We start from the raw sequence: 25,730 nt of genomic DNA on the forward strand, positions 1-25,730 counted from the left end.
AACTCAGGTGAATGGGACCTTGGTTTAATGTCTCATCCAGGTAGTATCTTACCATCACAAAGAATGACACCTTAGTACAGGTAAAAGATAATTGACTTTAATTTTTGGCTTAATGCCTAGTGTAATTCTAGTGGGATAGAATGTAAATTAGACTTTAATTTTGGCTTAGCTATTGGTACAGTTCTAGGGGGATCAAATATGTATCAGCCCGAAAAGCGATACTTGACAGTTGTTGTGCTAGGAATGGACTTCATCTCTCAGCACATGGCTTCCATGTATTCGCAGAGGCTTTTTCATCTCCCATTTTGCATTTTAGGTAAGATCATGAACCTTAAATTAACAACATAGGCAAACAGAATCAAAAATATATAAAGGTAGCAGTGATCAATGCTGTAAGCCTTAACAAAGTTATATACTTTACAGGCACTCATAAGACATGAAAATATTGATAGGTTCATAGGTTCATAGGTAGGTACTAGGCTATCTGCCCAAGGGCATTTATAAGCCTAGCCAGAGTGTGTCGGCTTTTGCCGCCCCATTGATTAATTAACTGATCCTCTGTTATATGTATAGTTACTGAAACGTGGTTTCAGAACAGAAGAAGCACCACTTCGGTGCAGTGCATCACTCCTTCAGACCCCCTCCTGAATTGGATGGTGTACCCATATAGTAGAGAAGCTATTTCACCTCCATACTCCTAATGCAGGACAATGATCCTTTGAACGCCTACACATTTTTTTCATAATACATAAAACCATATACCACGTCATAGCCATACCCATCCATACCACCAGCAGGCCACATCCAGGCATATCTAAACAAATCAACATATCTCACTACACATCCTAACACTATACTCTTAGGTGACTTCAACCATTCTCCCATTGACTGGGTACCTACACCACTACAAATACATATGCACAGAAATTCCTGGAATTTGAGAATCTCTTTACTGAATCTGTCTGCAATCAAGTAATGAAAACATAAAGCAATCCTTCTTTAAGCTTTAAGTTTTCTGGTTTATTCAAAGTAATGAGCACTTTCAAACTTCATCAAATACAATGTTTTCTTCTAGGAACACACAAACCAGACAGCATAAAGCTCAAAGAAGAATCGCTTCATGTTTTTATTGCTTGATTTTGAGAATGTGTACATTCTACTCTGGTTAGCTGTCTGCCTGGAAAATAGCCACAGGAATACAGTAGTGGATTGCTTCAAACAAAGAAACTTTTCCTTTTGTTTTTATTTGTTTGTCTCAGGGAAAACCACCAGATTTGGAAAGCCTATAATTGGTAGCCTACATTTTGTACTAAATATAACATGTAGGAACATCTGATTAGTTTTAACAAAGCCCGTATGGAATACATGAAAGGAGGCAAAGTATTTTAATCTCATAAGGGGTAACACCTTATTTTCTACATGGAAAGAACAAATGACTATAAGAACCTTCTCAGTCAAATTTGTCTTACTCTATATTTCATTTAAGTGGAATCTGTGAAGCTATTTTCATGCTGTTGTGGTTAATATAAAAATAATGCCTAGGGCTAAAATCATGAGTGCAATATAATTACTTTGCTGCAGTATACCAGCCATGTTATCTGAAGTTATCAGTAGACTTTCATGCCTCAGACAGTTAAAATCATACACATTATCTTCACTTCTTGCTACTTTTGTGAAAAGGAAGTACTGTGTGAAGTGGTAATGTAAATGGCTTTATGGAAAAGAAAAGAAAAAAATAAAAGTGCAAAAGTGTTTGCGTGTGTGTGTGTGTGTGTGTGTGTGTGTGTGTGTGTGTGTGTGTGTGTGTGTGTGTGTGTGTGTGTGTGTGTGTGTGTGTGTGTGTGTGTCTGTGTGTGTGTGCACATGTCCATGTGCGAGTCTGTCTGCATTTGATTATGTGCATGTGTGCACATATGTGTATGTACATTGCTTGCATGTGTATGAGTGTGCATATGTGTATGTATTTGGTGTGGTCATATGTATGTGCGTGTAAGCATGTTTGTGAGCACATGTGAATCCATGTGTGAGGGAATGTGTGTGCATTTGTGTATGTGTGTGCATGGGTGGATGCATGCATACATATGTGTGTGTGTGTGTGTGTGTGTGTGTGTGTGTGTGTGTGTGTGTGTGTGTGTGTGTGTGTGTGTGTGTGTGTGTGTGTGTTTGTGAACACACGTGAGCATACGTGCGTGTAAGTAGACATTATTGCTGTGGGTCAGAGATTCAAGGAAGGGATGTAGCCACAAGTTTAGATTCCACCCACCTAAAAAAGTAAAAGTGGTCAATGCATCGAGGTTGGAGTAGCATTACAGACATTTGTCTTCTGCTAATTACTTTAATGCACAGACTCTGTATATATATGTTATGTTCAGCCCAGGGAGACAAAAAGATTCTCACCGTGTGGGGGCTGGAACAACATGTTTGACTTCAGTTTACCAGCTATTAATTTAATGTATAGATCCCTGGCACATTTATATCCTCCACAGAAAATAAATAAAAGTGCTAGGATTAATGTAATGCATAGACCCTTTGTAGGTGTGTTCCAACAATGGCTGATGCTATGAAATGTAATTCCCACAGATTGCTTGTTTATTTGGTGGGATTAGATAAAGGCAGTCGTTTATATGGTTTAATTTTATCTGTTTATTTATTTATTCATTTCTGGCCAAACATCTCTTCTGTTGGAGTGCCGTCATGTGGAATGAGTTAGACTACAGAGTTTGTCAGTCTCACTTTCTATCTCTTCCCTGTATCTCCTTTGCCATTGCCTGAGGGTATTTTAATGTGCCCTGTTTATTGTGAGGTCTATAAGATAATGTTTAATACAACTTAAAATGTAAAACTGGTCCCTAGCTGGTGCCTATGTGGATGTATTGCTTTGATGTATGCTACTGGGGGATCCACTAGCCTATAGTGTTGGCCAAATTAATAGAAATTGGTGTTTATATTCTCTGACTTCAGGATAGCCCACAAGTTCTCTATTGGATTCACATCCAGGCTGTTACCTGGCCATAGAAACACTTCAATACCATGGACCTAAAGGAAACTTGTCACTTGTCAACCTTTTTGACATGGAGCACCACTGTGCATGAAGATGAAGTCCTCTGTGCCAGTAAATCACTTCTTCTTTCCGAGCAGACATTGCTGTAGTATGGTTCTGTGCTGTTCCTTCTTCACGTTTCCCTGAACATTCCAGAGCCGACCTTTTCCGAAGATGTTCATAATGCTCCACACCTTCACTTGCTTGATGAATTGAATGATGCAATCGTCCTTTATCTGGTCTCCAGACTGTCATCTGATATATTATACTGTATTACAGTCTTGTCACTGAAAACAACCCATTCCCAAACTTCTTCTGGCCAGTTTTGAAACTCTTTCACCCAGCACAGTCTTTTTGCCTTCATTTGGTTGGACAAGTTCTGTTTTTTCAGAAGTCTGTGAGCTCGAAGTCCAGCATCCAGAAGTCTCCGCTGAGCAGTTCTGGAACTCACTGTAAGGCCCTTTTGTTCCCGCATCCCCTGCAGCTGTCTACTGGATGCCTTGTGATTCTTATGGCATTCTCTGATTAGATATGAATCATCCCAAGGAGTTGTGGACCTTCTGCAACCACACCTGCCAGAATGTCTGGGTGACAACCCTTCACCGGTATTCAGTTTCTTCTGAAGTTGGCTGACAAACAGCTGACTAACTCTGATTTTCTTGGCAATTTTTGATCTAGGAACAAATCTCAAGTTTTGCATTCTGTTGTGGTGTTGTCAGCCAGTTTTGCCATTTTTAAGACTATGGAACAGTGTCATTATGATGTCATTTCTCTTTAAGTGGATAAGTAACACAGTAATTTCATGCTAAACAGCTTTTTCTTAAAGAATTAGCAAACTGAAATGATTTTGTGAATTTCTGAAAAAGCCAGACTGAAAATCAATAAAGAAACTAATAAATTTCCATTATTTGTTGATGTTTGTATTAATCGTGTTGCTTAAATAAGATAACTTCATTAAGGAAATTTTGGCATAAAAGAGGAACCTGAGATGCAGTCTTTGATGCCTCACTTGACCCAATCATTTTCAACATACAGTCTATTTGTTTAATTATTACAATGTTCTCTGTTACAGTTTTTTAGAGGTGAATTGTGATTGTAGATGTCTGTCTTTATGTCTTCTAATAGCATTTTTGTTAGTTTTCTCAAGTTAATACATTAATTCCTGCCCTTGGAATTTTGACATTTATCCACCCCTGTCAAGTGATGTCTCAGGTTTTAATAGGTGTAGTTCATTGGATAACCAGTATTTATGCTTGGATTTGTATTGCTGCGGATTGATCAGAAAGTGTTTATATTGCAAGTACGCAAGTTTTGCTGTCAGAGAATCAGTGGCTTCTATGATGTCTGTGGCATTTATAATAAGGGACCAGTCAGTGTAAGCTATTTATAATATTAATGCTATTACCTTTTGATCAAAATTTGCCAGGCTGGTGATGGGTTTTAGTCTAGAGTTTTAATGAGTTGCTAGACAAAAAATTATGTGTGAGTGCTTTCTAAAGGTGGGTACTAGGATTTAAATATCAGTTATGCAGTTTGGAAAGTAAGTAATAATAAAATAAAAAGAGGTGATTGCTTTGAAATGAAGTCTTTTTCAGCTATTTTTTATTTGCAAGAGATTTTTCTGAGAGAAAATAATTAATTTTGTAAGTAGCTCAAGGAAGCTGGTATTAAAGTTTCCTGGTAAGATGATGTTTTTGTATGGGTGAAAAGCTTGAAGTAGTTAGTGGATCAGCTGTTTTGAATTTGCCAGGGGAAATGGAAGAAATGTAGGCACTAGCTAAGTGGATAATGACTGAGGAAGTAGATAGAATTTGCATATTCCAGTAGGAATCATGGTCACATGCGGAGGCTGAATGGGCTATCACATCTGTCTACACAGATTTTTTTTTCTAAAACTACAGGGTACTACCCCAAATTCTCTTCTAGGGGGCAGGAAATTAATATGTATTTGTCCCTAGTGAATTAGTACCTGAGACTGAGAGTATTTTCTTTGCACCAGGATGTTGTAATGTCTGGGATATCAGAATAATGAGAGTCCAGGAAAGAGTTACTTGTTTTAGCTTTTTAAATGTATTTAGGAGAGCAAGTCTGAGTAGTTGGGAGTCTTGACCCTTTTTTAATTGGTAGATGCATTGTGACTGATTGGTAGAACTACATAACAAGAAAGGTGGTCTAGAGTAAGGCTCTGTTACTTTTTAGTAGCACAATATAAAATAGAGGTTAGCTTATGAGGAGTTTTGGAAATTTAAATTTTAGTAGGTGTGATGTGTCATTATTGGTATTAGGGAGGTTGTCATTTAATATTGGTTAGAGATTAATGTTAAAAAGTGCAGACAATTGCAGGATTATGAACCGAAAATAACATTATGGAGTGACAATGTGTTATAGTAACCTGGAAAAAGGTGGACAATGCATATGTGTTTGAAAATTGGTATGGGAGTGAGTAAAGTAGGGTAATATAATTAAGTAGACTGTAGATAGCTCAAGCTGGTTGCTCTTATAAGCAGAGTAATGTGCATGTCTTTTTCATTTTCACAGGTACAAAGTTGAAAGCCTCTTTCCACCCTTTATAATGTATCTATTTTTTAATCTTATTTTTGTTTTACATTACATCTCTGGTTTCTAGTGGTGATGCTGAGGACTTGTATCCGTGGTGGAAGGACATAGGTTTGAATTCTTTTTAGTGCTTTTAAGACATGCTACTTATAATATCCCATTATCTAATGCTTCCTTGCTCCACATTGTTTTTTTTTAATTAAGTGCCTTTAAGGAAAATGATGTGTAGTATCCCTGGTTTTAAAGTGTTCTCACCCAGCCCACATTATATGTAAGTAAAATTAAGATACAAGATGCAAGTGTGATTCCTGTTAGCTAGTGTTCCCCTGACACAATGTTGCAGGCTTTGCTCATTAGTTTAGGGGAGGGTGGAAGCATGACAGTCACCCCAACACACACACACACACACACACACACACACACACACACACACACACACACACACACACACACACACAATAAAATTGCCTGAACTCTAAACTCCCCACCACTTACCTCTACAGTGATAGATGAACATGGCCAATGACCATGAGTGGCCAGAAGCAGATGTGCTGCTTATCACTTGACTGAGTAAATGCCGTACTATAGGCAGTTCTCGGGAGAATACATGGATAATTAGCATATGTCCTTCACCCAGAATGCCTCATTAGCATCAAACATTGCCTCAGAGACAGATGACCACGGTGCTGCATATCTTTCTTCAAAAGCACTACAGAAAGGTTGTCCCTAAATGCAGAAAATTATCTCCTGCACCTCTCAGTAACTTTTCTGAATTTCAGCCAATCCCTCTGGGCCCACACTGATTACATATTGCTGAATATAGGTTCATAGGTTCATAGGTATGTACTAGGCTAATGGGCCTGGGGCCTTTACAAGCCTAACCATAGGATTACCCTGGCAGAGTGCCACCTGACCTTAGTTCCCAGTGCCTCTGTCAAGTAGAGCCACTGGTGTTATCCCCGGGGTGAATTTTCTGTTTCCCATCCACTCATCAAGATTTCTCTTGAAGAGGGTCAGTGAGGTGCTCTGCTTCACACGTATGGGAAGTCAGTTCCATAGCATGGGCAGTCTCTGGGTTATGAACCTGTCCCTCCAGCATGTTCTGTTAATTGTGGTAATGAGGTTGAGGTCCCTGGAGCATGTGGTGCAGAGGGATTGGGATTTCTTTAGATGTAGCATTTCTAACAGAGCTGGGTCAGACATGGCTTTGTAAGTCAAGCAGAGATCACCTCTTAGTAGTCGATATGAGACTGAGAATAGTTGGAGTTTTTTGAGTCTGTCCATATAGGACAAGTGTTTAAGGTCTAGGATCCTCTTTGTGAGGTACTTTTGTGGCTGCTCCAGTTGTTGCAGGTGTCTAGTAAAGTACATGCCAAATGGGGCATTGTACACAATGATTGGCCTAATGAAGGAAGAGTAGAGGGAGACAATGACCTCTTTCTCCCTGGATGCAAAACCCTTAGTAATGAGATATGCCACATTGAAGGTCTTTCTGACCACAGTGGCAATGTGGTGATCAAAAGAGAGGTTGCTGTCAACCTGTGTTCCCAGATCTCTTATAATGTCTTCTGTGTTCAGTGGACTACCATCAATGTGGTAATTCATGGGAACCGGGTTTTTCCCAAAGGGGAAGATGACACAATTTTTGTTATTGAGCTTAAGTCCATGGTTCTGACACCAGTTGTTGATCACAGTGACGTCATTCTGTAGAATGGCAACATCACTTGGGGAGTTAATAATAGTTCCCAACTTGCAATCATCCTGTGAACTTTGTCAGCCAGAGTCCCTTCGTGTTGGCCTGGACCTCAGACAAGTGGATACCAAACAGGAAAGGACCCAGGACCAAACCCTGTGGGACTCCACTCGTGACTAATCGGCAGTCTGACTTGGAATCAGCTACTTTCACACTGTGGGTTCTACCTGCGAGCCAGTTTGCAACCCACCTAGTGATACAGGGTTGATGCCAAGGTTAGTAAGTTTTTCTATGATTCCTGAGTAGGGAATGGCATCAAAAGCCTTGGTCAGATCAAGGTATGCTGTATGAACCACCTTGCGTTCATCCCCAGCTCTGGTGACTGACTCAAAGAAGTCGACCAAGTTGAGCAGGCATGATCTACCCTTCACAAAACCAAACTGTGTGGGATCCAGTGTTTGGAGATTCCCTATATCCTTGTTTATTAGGTCCATGATGATGTGTTTCATAGCTTTGCATATCAGACTCATCAGGCTAATGAGGCGATAGTTCCCAGGGTCTGTAGTCGCTCCTCCTTTGTGGAGAGGGATAACTGCAGCATTGCACCATTCGGCAGGGACAAAGCCTGAGGTGAGGCTGTGATTGAACAGAGCACACAGGTGAGGTGCCAGTTCATTCTGTAGTTCATGTAGAACACAACCAGGGATATTGTCAGGTCCCACAGAAGCTGTATTCTTGGCCTTGGACGGTGCTGTTTTAACCTGTGCAGCAGTAATACTGGGTGCCTGGCAATCTACTGGTATTGTGATTTGTCCTTTGTAGGGGGAGAGGGGGGGTAAAGTTAGCACTGAATCGCTTGGCCAGTATTCTGGCAATATCTATTGGCTCAGTATAGGAGGTACCATTGTGCAGCAGCTCAGAGCAAATCTGGATATTGCCGTGGAGATTCTTTACATAACTATAGAAGGCCTTGTGATTGTCTTTAGTATCTGCTGCATTTCTGTTTACATACCTAGCTTTAGAGGATTTGATGAGGGATCTCAACTTTTGGTTGAGGCAGATAAGGGAGTTTTTCCAGTCTTGGGACTTCACCTTATTCCAATCAGTTTTCTCCTTCTGTTGCAGAGTTTGTTTATGGCAAGGGATCACCAGATTGGCTTTCTTTTTTTGGAGGAGAGTGCCTTGGTTCTATTGGGTATGGTGAGATCCATGCATTTGTGTACATGTTCGTACAGTGCATTGGTGTATGATTCTGTAGTCATGCAACTATTCTCCATTTACATGGGTGGCGTGAAGTTAGCCACCTCTGTTTTTAGGATCCCAAAGTTAGCTTTGGAGAAGTTTTTCATGGTGGTTACCTTTGCTGAGGGGTGGGAGGAATGTGGATTTCCCACGTGTTTATTTTGTGGTTGGACCAGGGAGGAGCTGATTATTGGTGTAGAGCAACGGTCGCCCATGTTAGTAATGACCAGGTCAAAGATGTTGCTACCTCTAGTGGGGGTAAGAACAATCTGGTCCAAGGCATTGGAATTAATGAACTCCAGGAAACATTGGGCAAGTGTATTGGTACATGAGTAGTTTACCCAGTTTATGGAGGGGTAGTTGAAGTCGCCTAGTAAGAGAGTGTTAGGTTGGACCCTAATATTCTCCAGGGTGCTTAGGAACGTAGAGTGCAAGTCTTGGGATATAAACAAAAGGATTCTCATTGCTAGTGATAGCAACAAGCAGAACTCTGTTTATTGCCCTCACTAGCATCTTTGACTAGGATCTATGCATGGGTAACAGAAAAATTCCCCCAAGACTGACCTTAGCACTACAAATAGACAAAGGTGGTTCCTAAATTCTTTATCCCATGTATGGGTCCAGTCAGATTATTCATAGTATGATACCAGTTATCCTTACCAGGAGTAATATATAATTATCAACCATAAAACGAGTAAGACCGATCTAACATCAAGTGAGATAGGCTAATTCAAGCACCAAAAGAGAAACTGGCTAGGCTTAAAATGGCCTGCAAGGGCAGCTAGCCTAGTATTTACCTACAAACCTATGAAACTACAGTTCTCTAGGTAAAGCTTTTATCACAGTTGACTTCAACCACATAATTACTTAGTGGTGTTTTGATTTCATTCTCAACAAATAATTCTCCATAAAAATGAAATACTTTCCATTTTTGTGCCTTTCTTCGAAGGGGAAGTCTGTAGGGTCAGTACTGTAGGGTCAGTACTGCGCTTCTCTTCACTTCTCCCCCTTTGTCAATTCATTTGCCTTCTGAAATTTCCAAACTTCATGGAACCCACTGCATTGACAATATGGTAATTTACTTCCTTTCCCATCTCCTGCCACAATCAAATTCCAATTGGAAGCAAACATCACAATTCTGATATTATGACTTGTAAACTGTATAGTACTTCTTGTTCCCTGTAAGTCCAAAGACATTACCTTTGAGATCAACCAGAAACATAAAACTCTGCCTCAAAACTGGGTCATAATGGAAACTTCTCAGTCAAATCACACAAGTGCTCATGTAGCAGGAATCTGGATAGACTTGTCATTGTCTTTTATACAGTGAATGGGACACACAAAGGCCAAGTCAATACTTCTAAGTTTGGAAGATCTCACATTTCCTTTTCCCGTATCTGAAGATGACCAGTTTTGCCTACCCATTTTGAATATGACCTCCCACTAATATCCTCATTCTCAACAAATAATATAAACTTTCTACAGAAATGTACCAGATTAATTTGCAAAGTCTCCCCCTTCCCAGACACACCTAAATACATCACTAATCTGTGAATTCTAAACCTCACTGGCTTTCAGTGCAAGAATGCACTCACCTTCTCAAGGAGATCCCTTGAATTCAAACTTTCACAAGCAGAAGTATTCCCTTTCCTTCAAAGCAAGTTTCTTAACTATATCGGATTTCAATGTATGGTTTGTTAGTTAGGGTGTCAGTGAACAACCTTCATTGTAATGACTATAGCTTTTCTGTCTTAAGCCCTAAACTGTGAGATTTCCTCCAAACTTGCCTCAAAAATGTAACTAATTATCATGAATTCTGTTCTGAACTAGAAAACAAAAGTACTTGCTGAAACAGCCAGGTATAAATCTTAGTATAAGCAATAACATTGGCCTCAGGATTCAGAAAGAACCTGAGCACTTACAATAAGAGCCGTGGCAATAGGGGACTATTTACACAATGCAGGAGTATGCAATTAGGAGGTATGTTATCCACAATGAGGAAAGACTGCATTATTGGCTAATTTGCACATCTCTGAATCTTCGCTTTCCTGTGGTATAGAACACTATAGGCCAATGGGTCATGTTGGCACTGGTATCAACACTCATTCACTGCACCCTACACACACACACACACACACACACACACACACACACACACACACACACACACACACACACACACACACACACACACAGAACAAATTATCTCTTATGTGTCAAAGAACTGAAAGAATGTCTCCAAGATCTGTTCTTGTTGCTTGTTTGTTATTGCACTTGTAAGTCATGCATCTCGATAGTCAGTCAGTAATGCCAGACATTAAAGCTCCATTCTTATTTACTTGTAAAGTGCAAGGTAATGCTAGACATGTTGCTATAATAACTCTTTAACTGAGTTCAGGTAGTACATCAAAAATGTTCACTGTTGTTGCGTTTCTCCTGCCTTTGTCCCAAAGGGCCTGATCACATGGAGATAGCCCCATTGCTCTCATCTATCACTGATTTTACAAGACGCTCCTGCTGTTGCCACTTATACCTGCCATGGCCCTTGTAATTCATGTGCCATTGCAGTCAGTGAATAATGCCACACATTACAGTTTCACAGTTCTTATAACTTATAAAAGAACATGTTATATTAATTCATGAGTTACTGTATTAGGATAAGGCTCCTAGACAATAAATGAATGGTGCAGGGATTAAGACTCCCCACCTTTTTCGTTTTTTTTTTTTTTATATAATTAAATATGTAGGTACATTTTTACAAAGGTCTCTGGTGTTCAGTGGTGTTAAAATGCACTACCATGCCATGATCAGTGCCAAAGTTACAGGGTTTCAGTCTATTTAAGTACCATTAGGGCATGCCAAATAGAATACCCCTGCTGTCTGGTGTTCCTTCAGGCCCTTGTCTTTTGTGCTGCAAGCCTTTGCTTAATTTATATGCCTTTAAGACATGATATGAAGAGATGTCTCTGGTGGCAATTATTGTTCATCTTCCAACCATCATGCTGCAAAACTTTTTGGTGTTTTTTTTAAATGCCTATAAGGCACACTTCCAGGGAGTGCACATGGCCGACTAGCATAGGCCACTCTCCTGGAATGCCTCATTAGCATTTAGAACAACCACAGATACAATCTGCTGTGGTGCTGTACATCTTCATGCTACGGTATTGTGGTAGGGTTGTCTCTGAATCAGAAACAGGTAACAAGGTGTACTCCTTGTGTACACCTCACAGTAACCTTTCAGCATTAGCCCCTTAGCTCCTTAGGCTGCCAAGGATAAGACTCCAGCATTTGTGTTCATTAGATATTACAGTGTATATCTTGTAAATATTCACATTATGTTTATCCATATTATTTCTTACTTCAGATTTAAAATTGTGTAATTATGTCTTTGAATGCATTAGTTAATGCTTTTTCTTTATTCACTTTCTTATCATCTATTCAGGCTATCATCTATGAAATGACTGTTCATGATGTTCTGGATTACTGAATGAATACTATCCAGATTTTTTGCTTTGGATCATTGTATTACCCTTGCTTAATAAACTATCTACACACACACACACACACACACACACACACACACACACACACACACACACGCACACACGCACACACACACACACACACACACACACACACACACACACACACACACACACACACACACACACACACACACACACACACACACACACACACACACACACACACACACACACACACACACACATACCACACACACACACATGTGCACATACATACACATACACACTCACAGACACACATATCCCCACTCTCCTACACACACACACACACACACACACACACACACACACACACACACACACACACACACACACACACACACACACACGCACACACACACACACACACAGTAGCACAGAGTTTGCTTCATACAAGACAGTTATTGTGCAGAATGATGATTTAAGAAACACAAATAGTTTAATAATTGAGCTTGAAGCCATGTGCTAGTTAAAATAATTCCTCAATAAAATACTTAAAAATGTTTGCCATTCAGCACTTTTTAATCTTTCTGAAATTATTTTTTTAAAGGAACAGTTATGTGTCTTAGTTTTAAACTTGCATTAGTTAGTAACAGCCTAAACAAGCAAACTGTCTACTAGTAAATCTTATAGCAGTTTTGTCATTATGTATGTTATAATACTAAGGACAATATTTATGTGGCGACTGGTGTGTATTTGGACGGACATGGTCTTTTGAGGTTCCAACACTGAAATTCGAACATCTAAATGCCTTCTTTCTCAAACTCCAAAATTAATGCCTGAAACACAATGGGCAAAACAAATGTTAATCATTTCTTGCAGGAGAGCAAAACACCCCCACCCCCTCACCCTCGATGTGAGGGACTTAGTTCTCATACCCCCAAACTTGTATATACCAACTCTGTGGTTAAACCAACATGAGGAAAGGATAAATCTCCCAAAACAATGGAACTGCTGCTGGCACATATTTAGAAATCACACAGGCAACAATTTCCTATGGAAGACAGCAATCAGCAATTTGTTCCTTAGCATCTTGTGTGTCAGATGCCTGATACTCGAGAAACAGAAATCTGGTGAAAAGTAGAGAAACTTATCTTTTTGTGTATGCATTTCATGTCTTTCAAGGGTAACTATAGTAACAATCTGTAACAAAAAAAATGTTTTTCATTATACCTTGATCTTTTCTGCATAATGAAATAATCTTTTACAAAGGGTTACTAATGCATTTTTAATACCAAGGGATATTATTGTTAAATTTTGTGGTCACTCTTCAGCAATAACCTTAGTACAAGCTAGTGTGCCTGTATCACTTTCAGTAGACAATAAACAACAAAAACGAATGAAAAGAAAACCAGTAAAAATAGTAGGAAGGATAGGCATAATTGTTTGACTAACTAGTGCATGATGGGATATGTATATACATATACATTTTGTGGAGTCAGTTTTCTGTTTGTTTTTCTACTGGATATGCTGATGAAGTTTTGTAATATACTAAACGAAAGCGCTCGATAACATCTTTTGTGGATCTTCTGTCCTTTTCAGTAGACAATATTATTTTCTAATTCTTATACTCCAAAATAGACTGATAGACTACTTTATGGACAGGATATTATTATAGTCAAGATTTGGGTATACATTTCTCTTAGTGGCCATCTGTTCTACAACATTTCTATTCATTAATGAATACCATCAGTCAGATAATGAAGTGTCACATTCTTAACTGCTTGCTAGATGGACATATGCTCCCTACAACTCAGAGTCAAAGAAATCTAAATTTGAGAAAAGTCTTTTTAAAATAAATAAGGGCAGTAGCCCTTTGTCTTACTTGTTCAGTCAAAATCAATTTTTTCCATTTACGCTGTTGAATTGTGACAGTGAAAATTCAGTATTGCAATTACTTTACACTGAAACAATAACACTGTATGAGGTTTGCCTTTCAAGATTTACATGCTTGAATGAGTCACGTAGCCCATGAACCCAGCATTGCAGGCATGTAATAGTAGATAGTGAGTTGTCTGCTATGGGTGTTATCTAACGTACATAGGAGTGAGAGGTTTGATAGAGTAATTTATTTCACTGCTTTTGTTCAGAGTCAGAATTGTAGATGCAGGCTACATTTTCCAGCTGAGGTATGAAGCTGATCATCTGTGAATCTGCATGCCCTCCCAGAGTCCACACTGCATATTAACAAGAGCTCCAGTTTCCTCTCAGATCCCTAAAACATTCTGTATGTAGCTGGCAATCCTTCAGGTATGAAACTGGTGGGCATACTGTGTCTCAGTAATTTTATATGTGTTCATTTGTGCATGCATGTGTGTGTGTGTGTGTGTGTGTGTGTGTGTGTGTGTGTGTGTGTGTGTGTGTGTGTGTGTGTGTGTGTGTATACAGGTGTATGCATGTATCCTGCAACAGACTGGTGTTCCATCCATAACTAGTTTCTCTACTTTTGCACTCTCTGAATGCTGGGGTAGACTCTGTCTTCACCATAACCCTGAACTGGATTAAAAAGGTAAATAAACAATGAAGGAACAAAGATTTTAATGTTTTTATTTGCTAAAGTATTTAGGTAATTTAATAGGAATTCCCTACTATGGGTCTAATTCAACCAAGAGACATGCAGTAAGGAAATGGAAAATATAAAATATGGAAATGTAACAGTAACTTTTCAGCAGGTAATAGAGAAAGAAACATAAATGTACATGCCAACCAATGATGATTTCAAGTAGAACAGGTATGGCCATTGCTAGCAAGATGAATGACTCTGTTAATTAAATGTTCTTCTTCTCTTTGTGCATCATATGTGACTGACTAGCTATTTATTGCATGTTTTCACACAAAACATAAACAACAGTAAAAATAAATATTCCACTGCCTTTTACTAGCATTTCAGTAAAGCAAGTTAGCGGTGTTTAATTTTTTCTTCACAACTACATTTTCCTAGGGTAAGTCTGACTAAATCAGTTTTATTCAGTGCTTATTAACTGGGTTAGTCTCCATACACCATTGTCCTCTGACCAGGGGAAGTTTGGCCAGGGCCCTTCACCTACTCCTTTTCAGTAAGTGCCAAGGGATGTTTTACATCCACCTGAGCTACAACCAACTCTGGCAGATGGGACCTCAGTTTAACATTTCATTTAAAGGCATATGCAGGAGTACAGCACCTCTATATGCTATACACTATAGTATCAGTAGTGGGAAATGAATGCAAGTATCTGATGCGGAAATAGAACCCACATCCTTCTGCTCTTTCAAACTAAAGGCAAACAAGCATGCTACCTACTGAGCCCTGGCACTGCTAAATGTATCTGTTTCTAAGATGTGTACCCAGTTCAAAATGTAGAACAATACCTGAAACATTTGTATAACTTTATAGTCCTGTAAAACATTCATTTACCTATAATTTTTTTTGTTTCTTTTAACTTACAGGAAAATCTGCCGAACTGCAACATGCCGATCGATTACAGATGTGACATGCATTACCATTGATAAGGAGTAAGTGCCTTAAGTTTGTATAGTTTTCCAAACTTCTTTGAATGAAAAACGTTACTACTACAGAAAATATTTGTGAAATATATGTGAGCCTTCAGTGCTTGATACAGTATTTAGTATCTGACACTGAAGAGTAGTCAACAAATGTAAAATAAATAAATAAATAAATAAATAAATATGGTAGCCACATCATTTTTAATGATATGCAATTTGTGTATTAGGCTTGTTCTGAAAATATGGCATATTTGCTTTGCTTAAACATTAATTAGCATTCATTGGTTTTGTGTTTGTTGTTTAGATGTACCAGATGATTTGTGGCTATGGAAAAAGCTAACTTTCTCTATGCAGAACATCTTGTTTATGTGAATGGGAAGATCTCACTGGCACTCAATATTTGTTATTGCTTTTTATATATTTTTACAAGGTTCTGATGGTTAAACACAAATAAATGATGTATTCTAATCTTTAGGGGATGCCGAACAGAAAATGAAGTCAGCAGAATTTGTTTTGTTACCAATCAAAAAGCTATAATGAAGCTTTCCTAATCATATATACTAAATATACTAAACATGACTGTTACCATTAAATATGAAACTAAACCCAATTAGCCCTAAAGATGTTTTGTTTGAAGGAAAAACAAAAGACCTACATTAGACAAAGTCCCTTAATTCTCTTTTTTTAAGAAAAGTTTTACTAATTTAACATATTTACAATATATACACAGCAAGAAATTCAACTTCACATATATACAATAACAGGAATACACTGAATCTTCAAGGTAATTTTATGCAACTAACACATTAAGAATCTTGGTATTTCAATGGCAACATTGCAAGGTTATCCCAACAACTAAAGGCCTTACCATGATTTATAGATCTTATTCTGATCACTTAATTTTCAATTTTGCATAGTATTTTGTTAAATTTAAAAAAATCTTTGAACATAGGAACTAAGCTCCATTTTTTTTTTGTAAGAACTTTTCTGGGAACCACCAGGAGAGCCCAAAAGAGTCTTTGCTCTTTTGTTTTTTTACAGATACAGGAAGTGAAACATTTATTAGTATTACTGATCTAGTTAAAGAACAATTATCAGACCATAACACTTTAAAAATGCATTTACCTCTTCCCAATATACATTTAATTTTTCACAATCCATAAACATGTGTGCCCAATCTGCCTTTACAACTTTACTACATCTCCAACAAACTGAATACATTTTATTAAACTCAGACATTTTATATTAAGTAAATATTCTATGTATATATCTCTACATAAATCTTTCCAGTATAAACTTGAAGAAGTTTAACTATCTGATTTAAGTATCAAAGCCCCTCAGTCTATCACTGTTTATAATGTTCCAGAAATTTGCATAGAAATTATTATTATTATTTATAATTAACTTACATAGTTTGGACAAGATTCATGTGTATGTCAATTAACCTTTGATAACAGCATGCATACCTTTATGTAATGGGGAATTATTATTCAAAAATTCACTTAATTCATTAAATTCATTTAATGTCTTACTGATGGATAACATTATCTGATTAACAGATTTATCTAGCTTATATTTTTTCATTAAATATTACGAAGACTTAGCTTTTCCTTTATCAGAGCAATCAGACCATAATAATAATCCATTCCTTTTTAGTAAATTATTTTTAACATTGTTCTGAGTTTCCTTAAATATAGAGTTATGTGCAATAAGAAAACACAAAAATTTACATTTGATATTAATGGAGATTTAAATACATATTTCTTAACTGTTTTAAGAATTGATTTCATTTATGCAGACTCTAAAGACTGAAATAAATTTCAGTCCAAGGTAAATTTTGTTAACCAGATGAAAGGATTATAACATATTTCTAATTTATTATCTTTAATAAATGTATAATAATTTAGTATAATCTGCTCCTGGATCATTTTCCATTGACTACTATAGGTTTAGTCTATCCAGAGTAGAATAGAGTAAAAACTTGCAGCAATAGAATAAGATTCTATATCTGCAAAGCTAATGCCACCATACTCCCATAATAGTATGTGATTTCTATAAGATATTCTTGGCTCTTTAGGATACCATAAGAATGAAGTTAATGTTTTTTTTTTCCATTTTCATTAAAAGATTTTTGTCAGGTATTGAAGCTATTGAATGATATATATAACACAAACTTTGTAAAAATGAAGGAAAGCATCAGGTACTTGTTTCACAGCAAAAATTAATCAATATAACTCTAGCAGTATTCAGCAAAATATTGATTTAATTCCAGCAGTGGAATATTCACAATCTTCCAGCAAAAATCAATTGAAAACAGTGGTGAAATATTCACATAACAGCAAGCCAAAAAAGGTATTTAAGCACTTTTGTTCATTCAGTATTACATTGCAAAGTCGAACTTCATCAGAGATACAAGAAAATAACTGTTGAACTCATTTTAAGAATAACAAACTAATGAATAGTTAATACAAAAGATAGGGGAGGGGAAAACTTCACCCTATCATGACCACTTAAGGATACTCTTGACATTCAAATTTCCATTAAGGCCAGGGGGTGTGTCAGCCTGCAGTTTAACCTGCCATCTGAGCTCTTTTACTTCTAGCTGGGGGTTGCCATCACCATAAATTAAGGAAACATTATCCAACACTAGAAATATGAAATTAGAGCATAAGGGGTTTGTTAACTTATGTTTTGCTTGTGCATTTTTAAAATCTCCCTTTCTAATAGCCTGGTAATAGTCTTTAATTCGCTCACTGAGTTTTCATATGGTCTTTCCTACATAGAAAGCACCACAGTGGCTGCAAACTGCAAGATAAACTATGTAGGTGGAATTGCAGTCAAAGGCATTTGAAAAATGAAGGACATGCTTAGGGGTTTGTAAAGTGAAACTGTCACCACTTGCAATGTATTGACAGCAAATATATTTGCCACAACTGAACATTCCTACTGAAAGGGGAGGTATGGTTAAATTTGTCTGTCCAGCAAAATCAAAAACTGATTTAAGGGACAGAGATCTCTTATAACTGAACGAGGGATCTGGGCCAAGTACCTTACCTATGTCTTGACAACTGGAAATAATATCCCAATTTCTGGAAATGACATTACGAATGGGCTCACCATCTACTTAAATTGGTAGAGGAAAATATAAGCTGTCATTTGAGGAAGGACTGGGGTTTGGGCAAAAGCCATGCAGCAAAATTGGAGGATATTTGCTGTGTCTATTAACTGTAACATCTTCAAGCATGGTGTCAACAAGCTGAGTAGGGTAGTGTTTGTCTATGAAGAGACGCCTGAGGAAAAGGCTCTCATTGTATAAAATGGTATCATCACTGACTATACCACAGAGCTGCACAAATCGCCCCTTAACAATGTTCTTCTTCATAAAAAAGGGGTGTTGGCTGCCAAAATCCAGGTAGTTGTTACAGAAAGTACTTTTCCTATGAATGTTTGAAGAAAACATGTTAGTGAGGGGATCAATGGAGAGAGACACATCTAAAAAATGTACTGAGTCTCCTTTGCCTGAAAGAGTAAAATTTAGAAAGTCAATACTATTGTAAACCCTGTCCAAGAACAGGAAAAAATATATCATCTATATACTGTTTATATAGATGGACCTGTTCAAAACCCTCCAGCTTAATGAGAACTTCTGCTTCCCAGGAACTGAGAACAAGATTACTATATATATATATATATATATATATATATATATATATATATATATATATATATATATATATATATATATATATATAGCATAATCATTTTAATAAGCACTAACCTATCCTCAAAAGTAAAAACAAAAAAAATCAATTTTTAATAAGAAGTAACACTCCTTCAATTACTTTTTCAAAATTATTATTAATAATTGTACTCACATCTGGATAGATTTTTGTACCTAAATATTTTAATTATTTTCTTCAACTTACTATCTAGTAATTGATTTAACACTAAAGTTTCAGTTTTATTGTTATTAAATTTCAGCAGGAATACTTCTTGAAACTTTGCAATTTCCACATCTATTTCTTAGATTGAATAATTTAAAACTCCTATAGATAGTAAAATATCATAAACAAAAAGTTGCATTTTAAATTGATAGTCTCTATTAATTGAGAATCCATCAACTTTTCCATTGCTTCTTATACTATTAGCTAACTAATGCAAATAATAAAGGGAACAAGGAACACCATTCTTTTGTGCCTTTGTTTAAAGTGAAACCTTGAGAAATGTAAGATACAATTTTAACATATGCTTTGGAGTCTCTATATAAGTTTTTCAAAATTACAATAAACTGTTCTGCAAATGCAAATGCTTCTAAAGTTTTAAACAAGTAGTTCCAATCTAGAGAATCAAAAACTCTCTCAAAATCTAAACTAAATGGAGTGAATTTCTTATTAATTCCAATTGGCTAAATTTGAAACAGTTACTACCCTTTTCATATTACCATACATTAATCTATTGGCTATAAATCCTGCTTGATCTTTATTAATTAATCTACTCTATATCTTAATCTTTTTTACTACCCTTTTCATATTATCATACATTAATCTATTGGCTATAAATCCTGTTTGATCTTTATTAATTAATTTATCTACTCTATCTCTTAATCTTGTGGCAAAAATGAAAGTAAATATTTTATAGTCTACATTTAATAATGAAATAGGTCTGTATGAGGAGACTAACTTATTATCCTTTCCTTAAGTATAGGTGAGATGACAGAAAATTTCTATGAGGGAGGAATTATTTTGTCACCCTGAATTATCCTGAAAATGTCACTCAGTATGGAAGCAGACTATATAATTCCATACTTAAGCCATCTAATCCTGGAGCATTATCATTTTTACCTTTTAAAAGCTTGTTTAACATCTATCAGGGTAATAGGCTTATTCAGCTTAGATTTTTATTGGTCATTTAGTTTACAAGTAACATTTTTTAAATAATTGTCAATTTTGTAATCATCAGGGTTATTATTTTTATTTGTATTAAGATTCTCATGGATTTTTTTAATATTAAGCATTTCCTTTATATCTAAAGTAAACTTGGTATAAGGATTTTGGATATTATTGAGTTGTGCCTTTTTACTTAACATCTTACTTCTATTCGCTAATCTATGTAGATTTTTTGAAGTTATCACATAACTGTGCAATTTTATTTTTTCTAAAGAGCTCCACTTTATGCGTTAAAACTGCTTGGTATTTTGTCATTAATTTTTTGGTGATTTCGCTGTTATCTAATTTCTTTGTTTGTTGTTCAAACCTCGCTTTGTGTATTTCATCTTGTATTTTTGAGAATTCTTTATCCCAGTCTTTCATGTTATTACTAGCTCATCTTCCCATTCCATCTTTAATATGCATGTTTAAGGAGTCCCATAGTATGTCTTTACTAACCTGACCATTATCATCCAAGGATAAAAAAATCTCAATGTATTCCTTAAGATAACACTTAAACTCTGTTAATTTCATTATATACTGGGATTCTATAAATAATCTGAAATTTTCTTATATCCATTACTATATTAATACTTAGTGCTTTGTGATCAGAAAGATGACATGGGATAGTCTTAAAATAATTCACCTTATTAAGTAAATCTATAGAGGCATAAATCCTATCAATTCTAGTTTGCATCCCAAGTGCATAAGAATAATGATGAAGAACAATGAACTATCTTCTGCTTTTACTAGTAAATCAACTAAATTATTATTACTAACACATCTATTTAGTGTTTTACTGATGCCAGTATTTTAGCTTTCTTATGTTCACTTGTAACTTCTATACTGGATATGTAGTCAAAATCCCCTGCTAAAATTAAACCATCCCCCCATTGAATTTGTAGTTAGTTTAAGTGATCTTTAGACACTCTTGCACCTATTCCAGGGATCCAGTAAAATTAGCTAATGTATAAAGTCTGCTATTATATTAGTTATTGCAAATGTATACATTCCTTTAAGATCATTTAAGGATTCCATGACCTTAGGCATTACAGTGGATTTTCTCCAAAGTATAGCAGTTCCTCTCCTCTTTTTGTTAAAAGAAGCAGATGACAACATTTCATAAACTAGGTTATTTAAATATTGTATATCTTTACCTATCAAGTGAGTCTCTTGCAAGAATGTAATGTGTCCTCTATTTAATTTTAGATATCTTGTTAATTATTTCCTCCTATTGCCATTATTTAGACCATTTACATTAATAGATAATAGATTAAAACTATCCATACTGTGAATTTAAAATATTTCTTTTAAAAGATAATATGGCATATGTATCCACCATATTAATTTAATTATATATAAAAATCGAATGTATTGCTCTGACACTATCTTGACATTCCAGATTTTTTTGAATTTTTCCTTTCTATGGACTAAACTACTAAAATTCAAAAAATAACAAAACAAAGACAAGTCTACAACTATAACTGTATATCTTCTTTTTCTTTTGGCTGTTTCCATTAGTGGTCACCACACTGGATCATCTGTTTCCATTTCTTCCTGTCCTTTGCATTTTGCTCTGTCACAGCAGTCACCTGCTTGTCCTCTCTCACTACATCCAAAAACCTTACCTTAGGCCTTCCTCTTTTCATCTTACCTGGCAGCTCCATCCTTACCATCCTTTTTCAAATATACCCAGCATCCTTCTTCAGCATATATCCACAGCAATGCAATCTTGCCTCTTTGGATTTGTCTCTGAACCGTCCAACTTGAGCTGACCCTTTAATATACTCATTTATAATCCTGTCCATCCTCATCACACCCAATGCAAATCTTAACATCTTTAACTCTTCTACTTCCTGCTTTGACTCCTGTCATCTCCTCAGTGCCACTTTCTCCAACCCATATAACATAGCTGGTCTCACTACCATCTTGTAGACCTTCCCTTTCTCTGTCAACAATCACTCCTGAAACTCTTCTCCACCTACTCCACCCTGCCTGTACTCTCTTCTTCACTGTTGATCCCAAGTATTTAAACTCATCCACCTTCACCAACTTTGACCTCTGCATTCTTGCCATTCCTCTGTCCTCCATCTCATTCACACACATATATTCTGTCTTAGTCCTGCTGACCTTTATTCCTCTCCTGTGTAAGGCATATTCCCACCTCTCCAGGGTCTCCTCAGCCTGTTTCCTATTCTCACTACAGATCACAATGTCATCCACTAACATAGTCCATGAGACGCCTGTCTGATCTCATCTGTCAACCTGCCCATCATCACTGCAAATAAGAAAGGACTCAGAGCTGATCCTTGATGTAATCCTACCTCCAATTTGAATGCATTTGTTACTCTTACTGCAGACCTCACCATTGTCACACTGCCCTCATACATATTCTGTACCACTTCTCTGCCAAGTCTGACTTCCTCATACAATACCACAACTCCACCTAGGCACCCTGTCATATGCTATCTCTAAGTCCACAAAGACACAATGCAACTCCTTCTGATCTTCTCTATACTTCTCCATCAACACCCTGAGAGCAGACATCACATCTGTAGTGCTGTTTCCTGATATGAAACAGTGCTGCTGCTCATTAATCATCACCTCCCTTCTTCACCTTGCTTCCACTACTCTTTCCCATAACTTCATGCTGTGGTGGATCAGTGTTATCCATCTGTAGTTACTACAGGTCTGCATATCACCCTTATTCTTAAAAATTGGTGCCAATGCACTTCTTCTCCACTTCTTAGGCATCATTTCACTTTCCAAGATTTTGTTAAACAATTCATTTAAAAACTCCACTGGCATCTCTCCTAAGCAACTCCATGCTTCCACAGGTATGTCATCCAGACAAACAGCCTTTCCATTCTTCATCCTCTTCATAGCTGTCCTTACTTCCTCCTTGCTAATCCATTGCACATCCTGATTCACTATCCCCACATCATCAAATGTTCTCTCTCTCTCTCTCTCTCTCTCTCATTCTCTTCACTCATCAGCCCCTCAAAGTATGCTTTCCATCTTCTCAAAACACTCTCCTTGCTTGTGAGTATGTTTTCTCATTATCCTTTATCACCTCAAACTACTGCACATCTTTCCCAGCTTGGTCCCTCTGTATAGCCAGTTAGTACGGGTCCTTTTCTTCCTCCTTAGTGTCCAACCTTTCATACAACTTGCTATGCACCTTATCCTTAGCCTTCATCACCTCTCTCTTCACTATACTCCTCATATCCTTGTTCTCCTGTCTACTTTCTTCATCTGTCTGACAATACCACTTCTTCTTTGCCAACCTCTTCCTCTGTATACCTTCCTGTACCTCCTCATTCCACCACCAGGTCTTCTTGTCCTCCTTCCTCTGTCCAGATGTCACACCAAACACCTTTCTAGCTGTCTCCCTTACCACCTCTGCAGTGGCTGCCCAGCTATCTGGTAAATTTTCACTGCCACCCAGTGCCTATCTTAACTTTTCTCCAAATTCCACCTTACAGTCATCCATTTTTAACTTACACCATTTGATTCTTGACACTGCCCTCATTCTCCCCCTCTTCTTCTAGATTGCCAACATCATTCTACAGACCCGTATCCTATGCTGCCTAAGTATTCTTCCCCTGACACCACTTTGCAGTCTCCAATCTCCTTAAGACTGGCCCTCCTGCATAGGATATAATCCAGTTGTGTGCATCTTCCTCCATTGTTGTACATCACCCTGTGCTTCTCCCTCTTCTTAAAATATGTATTCACCATGGCCATGTCCATCCTTTTCAAAAAATCCACTACCATCTAACCTTCTAGATTCCTCTCCTTAACACCATACCTATCCATCACCTCCTCATCCCCAGTTTCGCTTCACTAACATTGCCATTGAAATCTATTCCAATCACCACTTTCTCACCCTTGGATAGACTCTCCACCACTTCATCCAACTTGCTCCAAAATTTTTCTTTCTCATCCATTGTACACCCAACCTATGTAGTATATGCAGTAACAACATTCATCATCACACCATCAGTTTCCAGCTTCATATACATCATCCTATCTGACATTCATTTTACTTCCAACTCTCTTGACATACTGTTCCTTCAGGATAAACCATACTCCCATTTCTCCTCCCATCCACACCATGGTAGAACAATTTGAACCCACCTCCGATACATCTGGCCTTACTCTCCTTCTAGCTGGTCTCTTGCTCACACAATATATCAACCTTACTTCTCTCCATCATGTCAGCTAGCTCTCTTCCTTTATCAGTCATACTGCCAACATTAAAAGTTCCTACCCTCACTTCCAGACTCCTAACCTTCCTTTTCTCTTTCTGCCTCAGGGCATGCCTTTCCTCTCTTGTTCTCCTTCTCCTTTGGCCAACAATAGCCCAATTTCCACAAACACCCATTTGGCTAACAGCACTGGTGGTGGTCATTTGTAACCCCAGCCTTGACTGATCTGGTATGGAAATCTGTATTTTTGTCTGCATATTTGATCTGGAAAACATTTTACATCACATGCCCTTCCTGATGAAACCCTCCCGATTTATCTAGGCTTGGGACTGGCACATATAAATACACTGGCTTGTGCATCCTCCAGTGGCTGGGTTACAACTATAACTGTATATAATACTAATAGAGCACAACCTACCATGGATACCGAAGTTCCTAGACTGCTAATTAAATAGTCAGACTACTAAACTATCACTCTGTCTAGCAACATCTAACACTTCATCCAAAAACTAGCCAAAAGCTCCTGTTTCTTACAAATAATTTATATAATGTTATATAAGTCAAAATAATAAGAGGCTATTGATTTAGTTATATATTTTGCCATTTAAAACTATTTCCCCTATAACTACATACATTTTGAATAATCCCTTTTTACTAATCATAGACATTAAATAATCTAATAAATAGTATACCATATACCTATTTATATAATAACAGTATAAATTACCCATTTAATATTTCTAAATTATTCACTCATTCATTCAACATTATTATAACTAGGTCTCTAAATAAATAAGTATAAAAGAATGGGACCTGGAGAGATAAAGACATCTGTAAACTTACAGGTCACGAGTAGTCTTATCATACTAAACTATAATACAACAGAAAGATCAATGTACACACACACACACATATATATATATATATATATATATATATATATATATATATATATATATATATTGGATTTTAAAGTACAATTGCCTATATTTCAAATTTCTGTAATATTCTTAACACATCAAATATCAAAATGTTTTAAAAATGTTATCTTATTAA

The 25,730-nt window shown here is 36.9% G+C and overlaps 1 protein-coding gene across 1 annotated transcript in view; it reads left to right on the forward strand.

The window, feature by feature from the left end:
• The window catches only part of LOC122795985 (cGMP-dependent protein kinase 1-like), a 1,306,845-nt gene that overhangs the window by 598,173 nt on the left and 682,942 nt on the right, over positions 1–25,730 (forward strand). Inside the window, exon 9 of the mRNA XM_044064466.1 lies at positions 15,482–15,547. Within this exon, the coding sequence (XP_043920401.1) occupies positions 15,482–15,547 (66 nt within the window). The remainder of the gene's footprint in view (positions 1–15,481; positions 15,548–25,730) is intronic.

The sequence above is a fragment of the Protopterus annectens genome, chromosome 2.part2, assembly GCF_019279795.1.
Source record: "Protopterus annectens isolate FY-2018-M chromosome 2.part2, PAN1.0, whole genome shotgun sequence".
NCBI classification, from domain to species: domain Eukaryota; kingdom Metazoa; phylum Chordata; order Ceratodontiformes; family Protopteridae; genus Protopterus; species Protopterus annectens.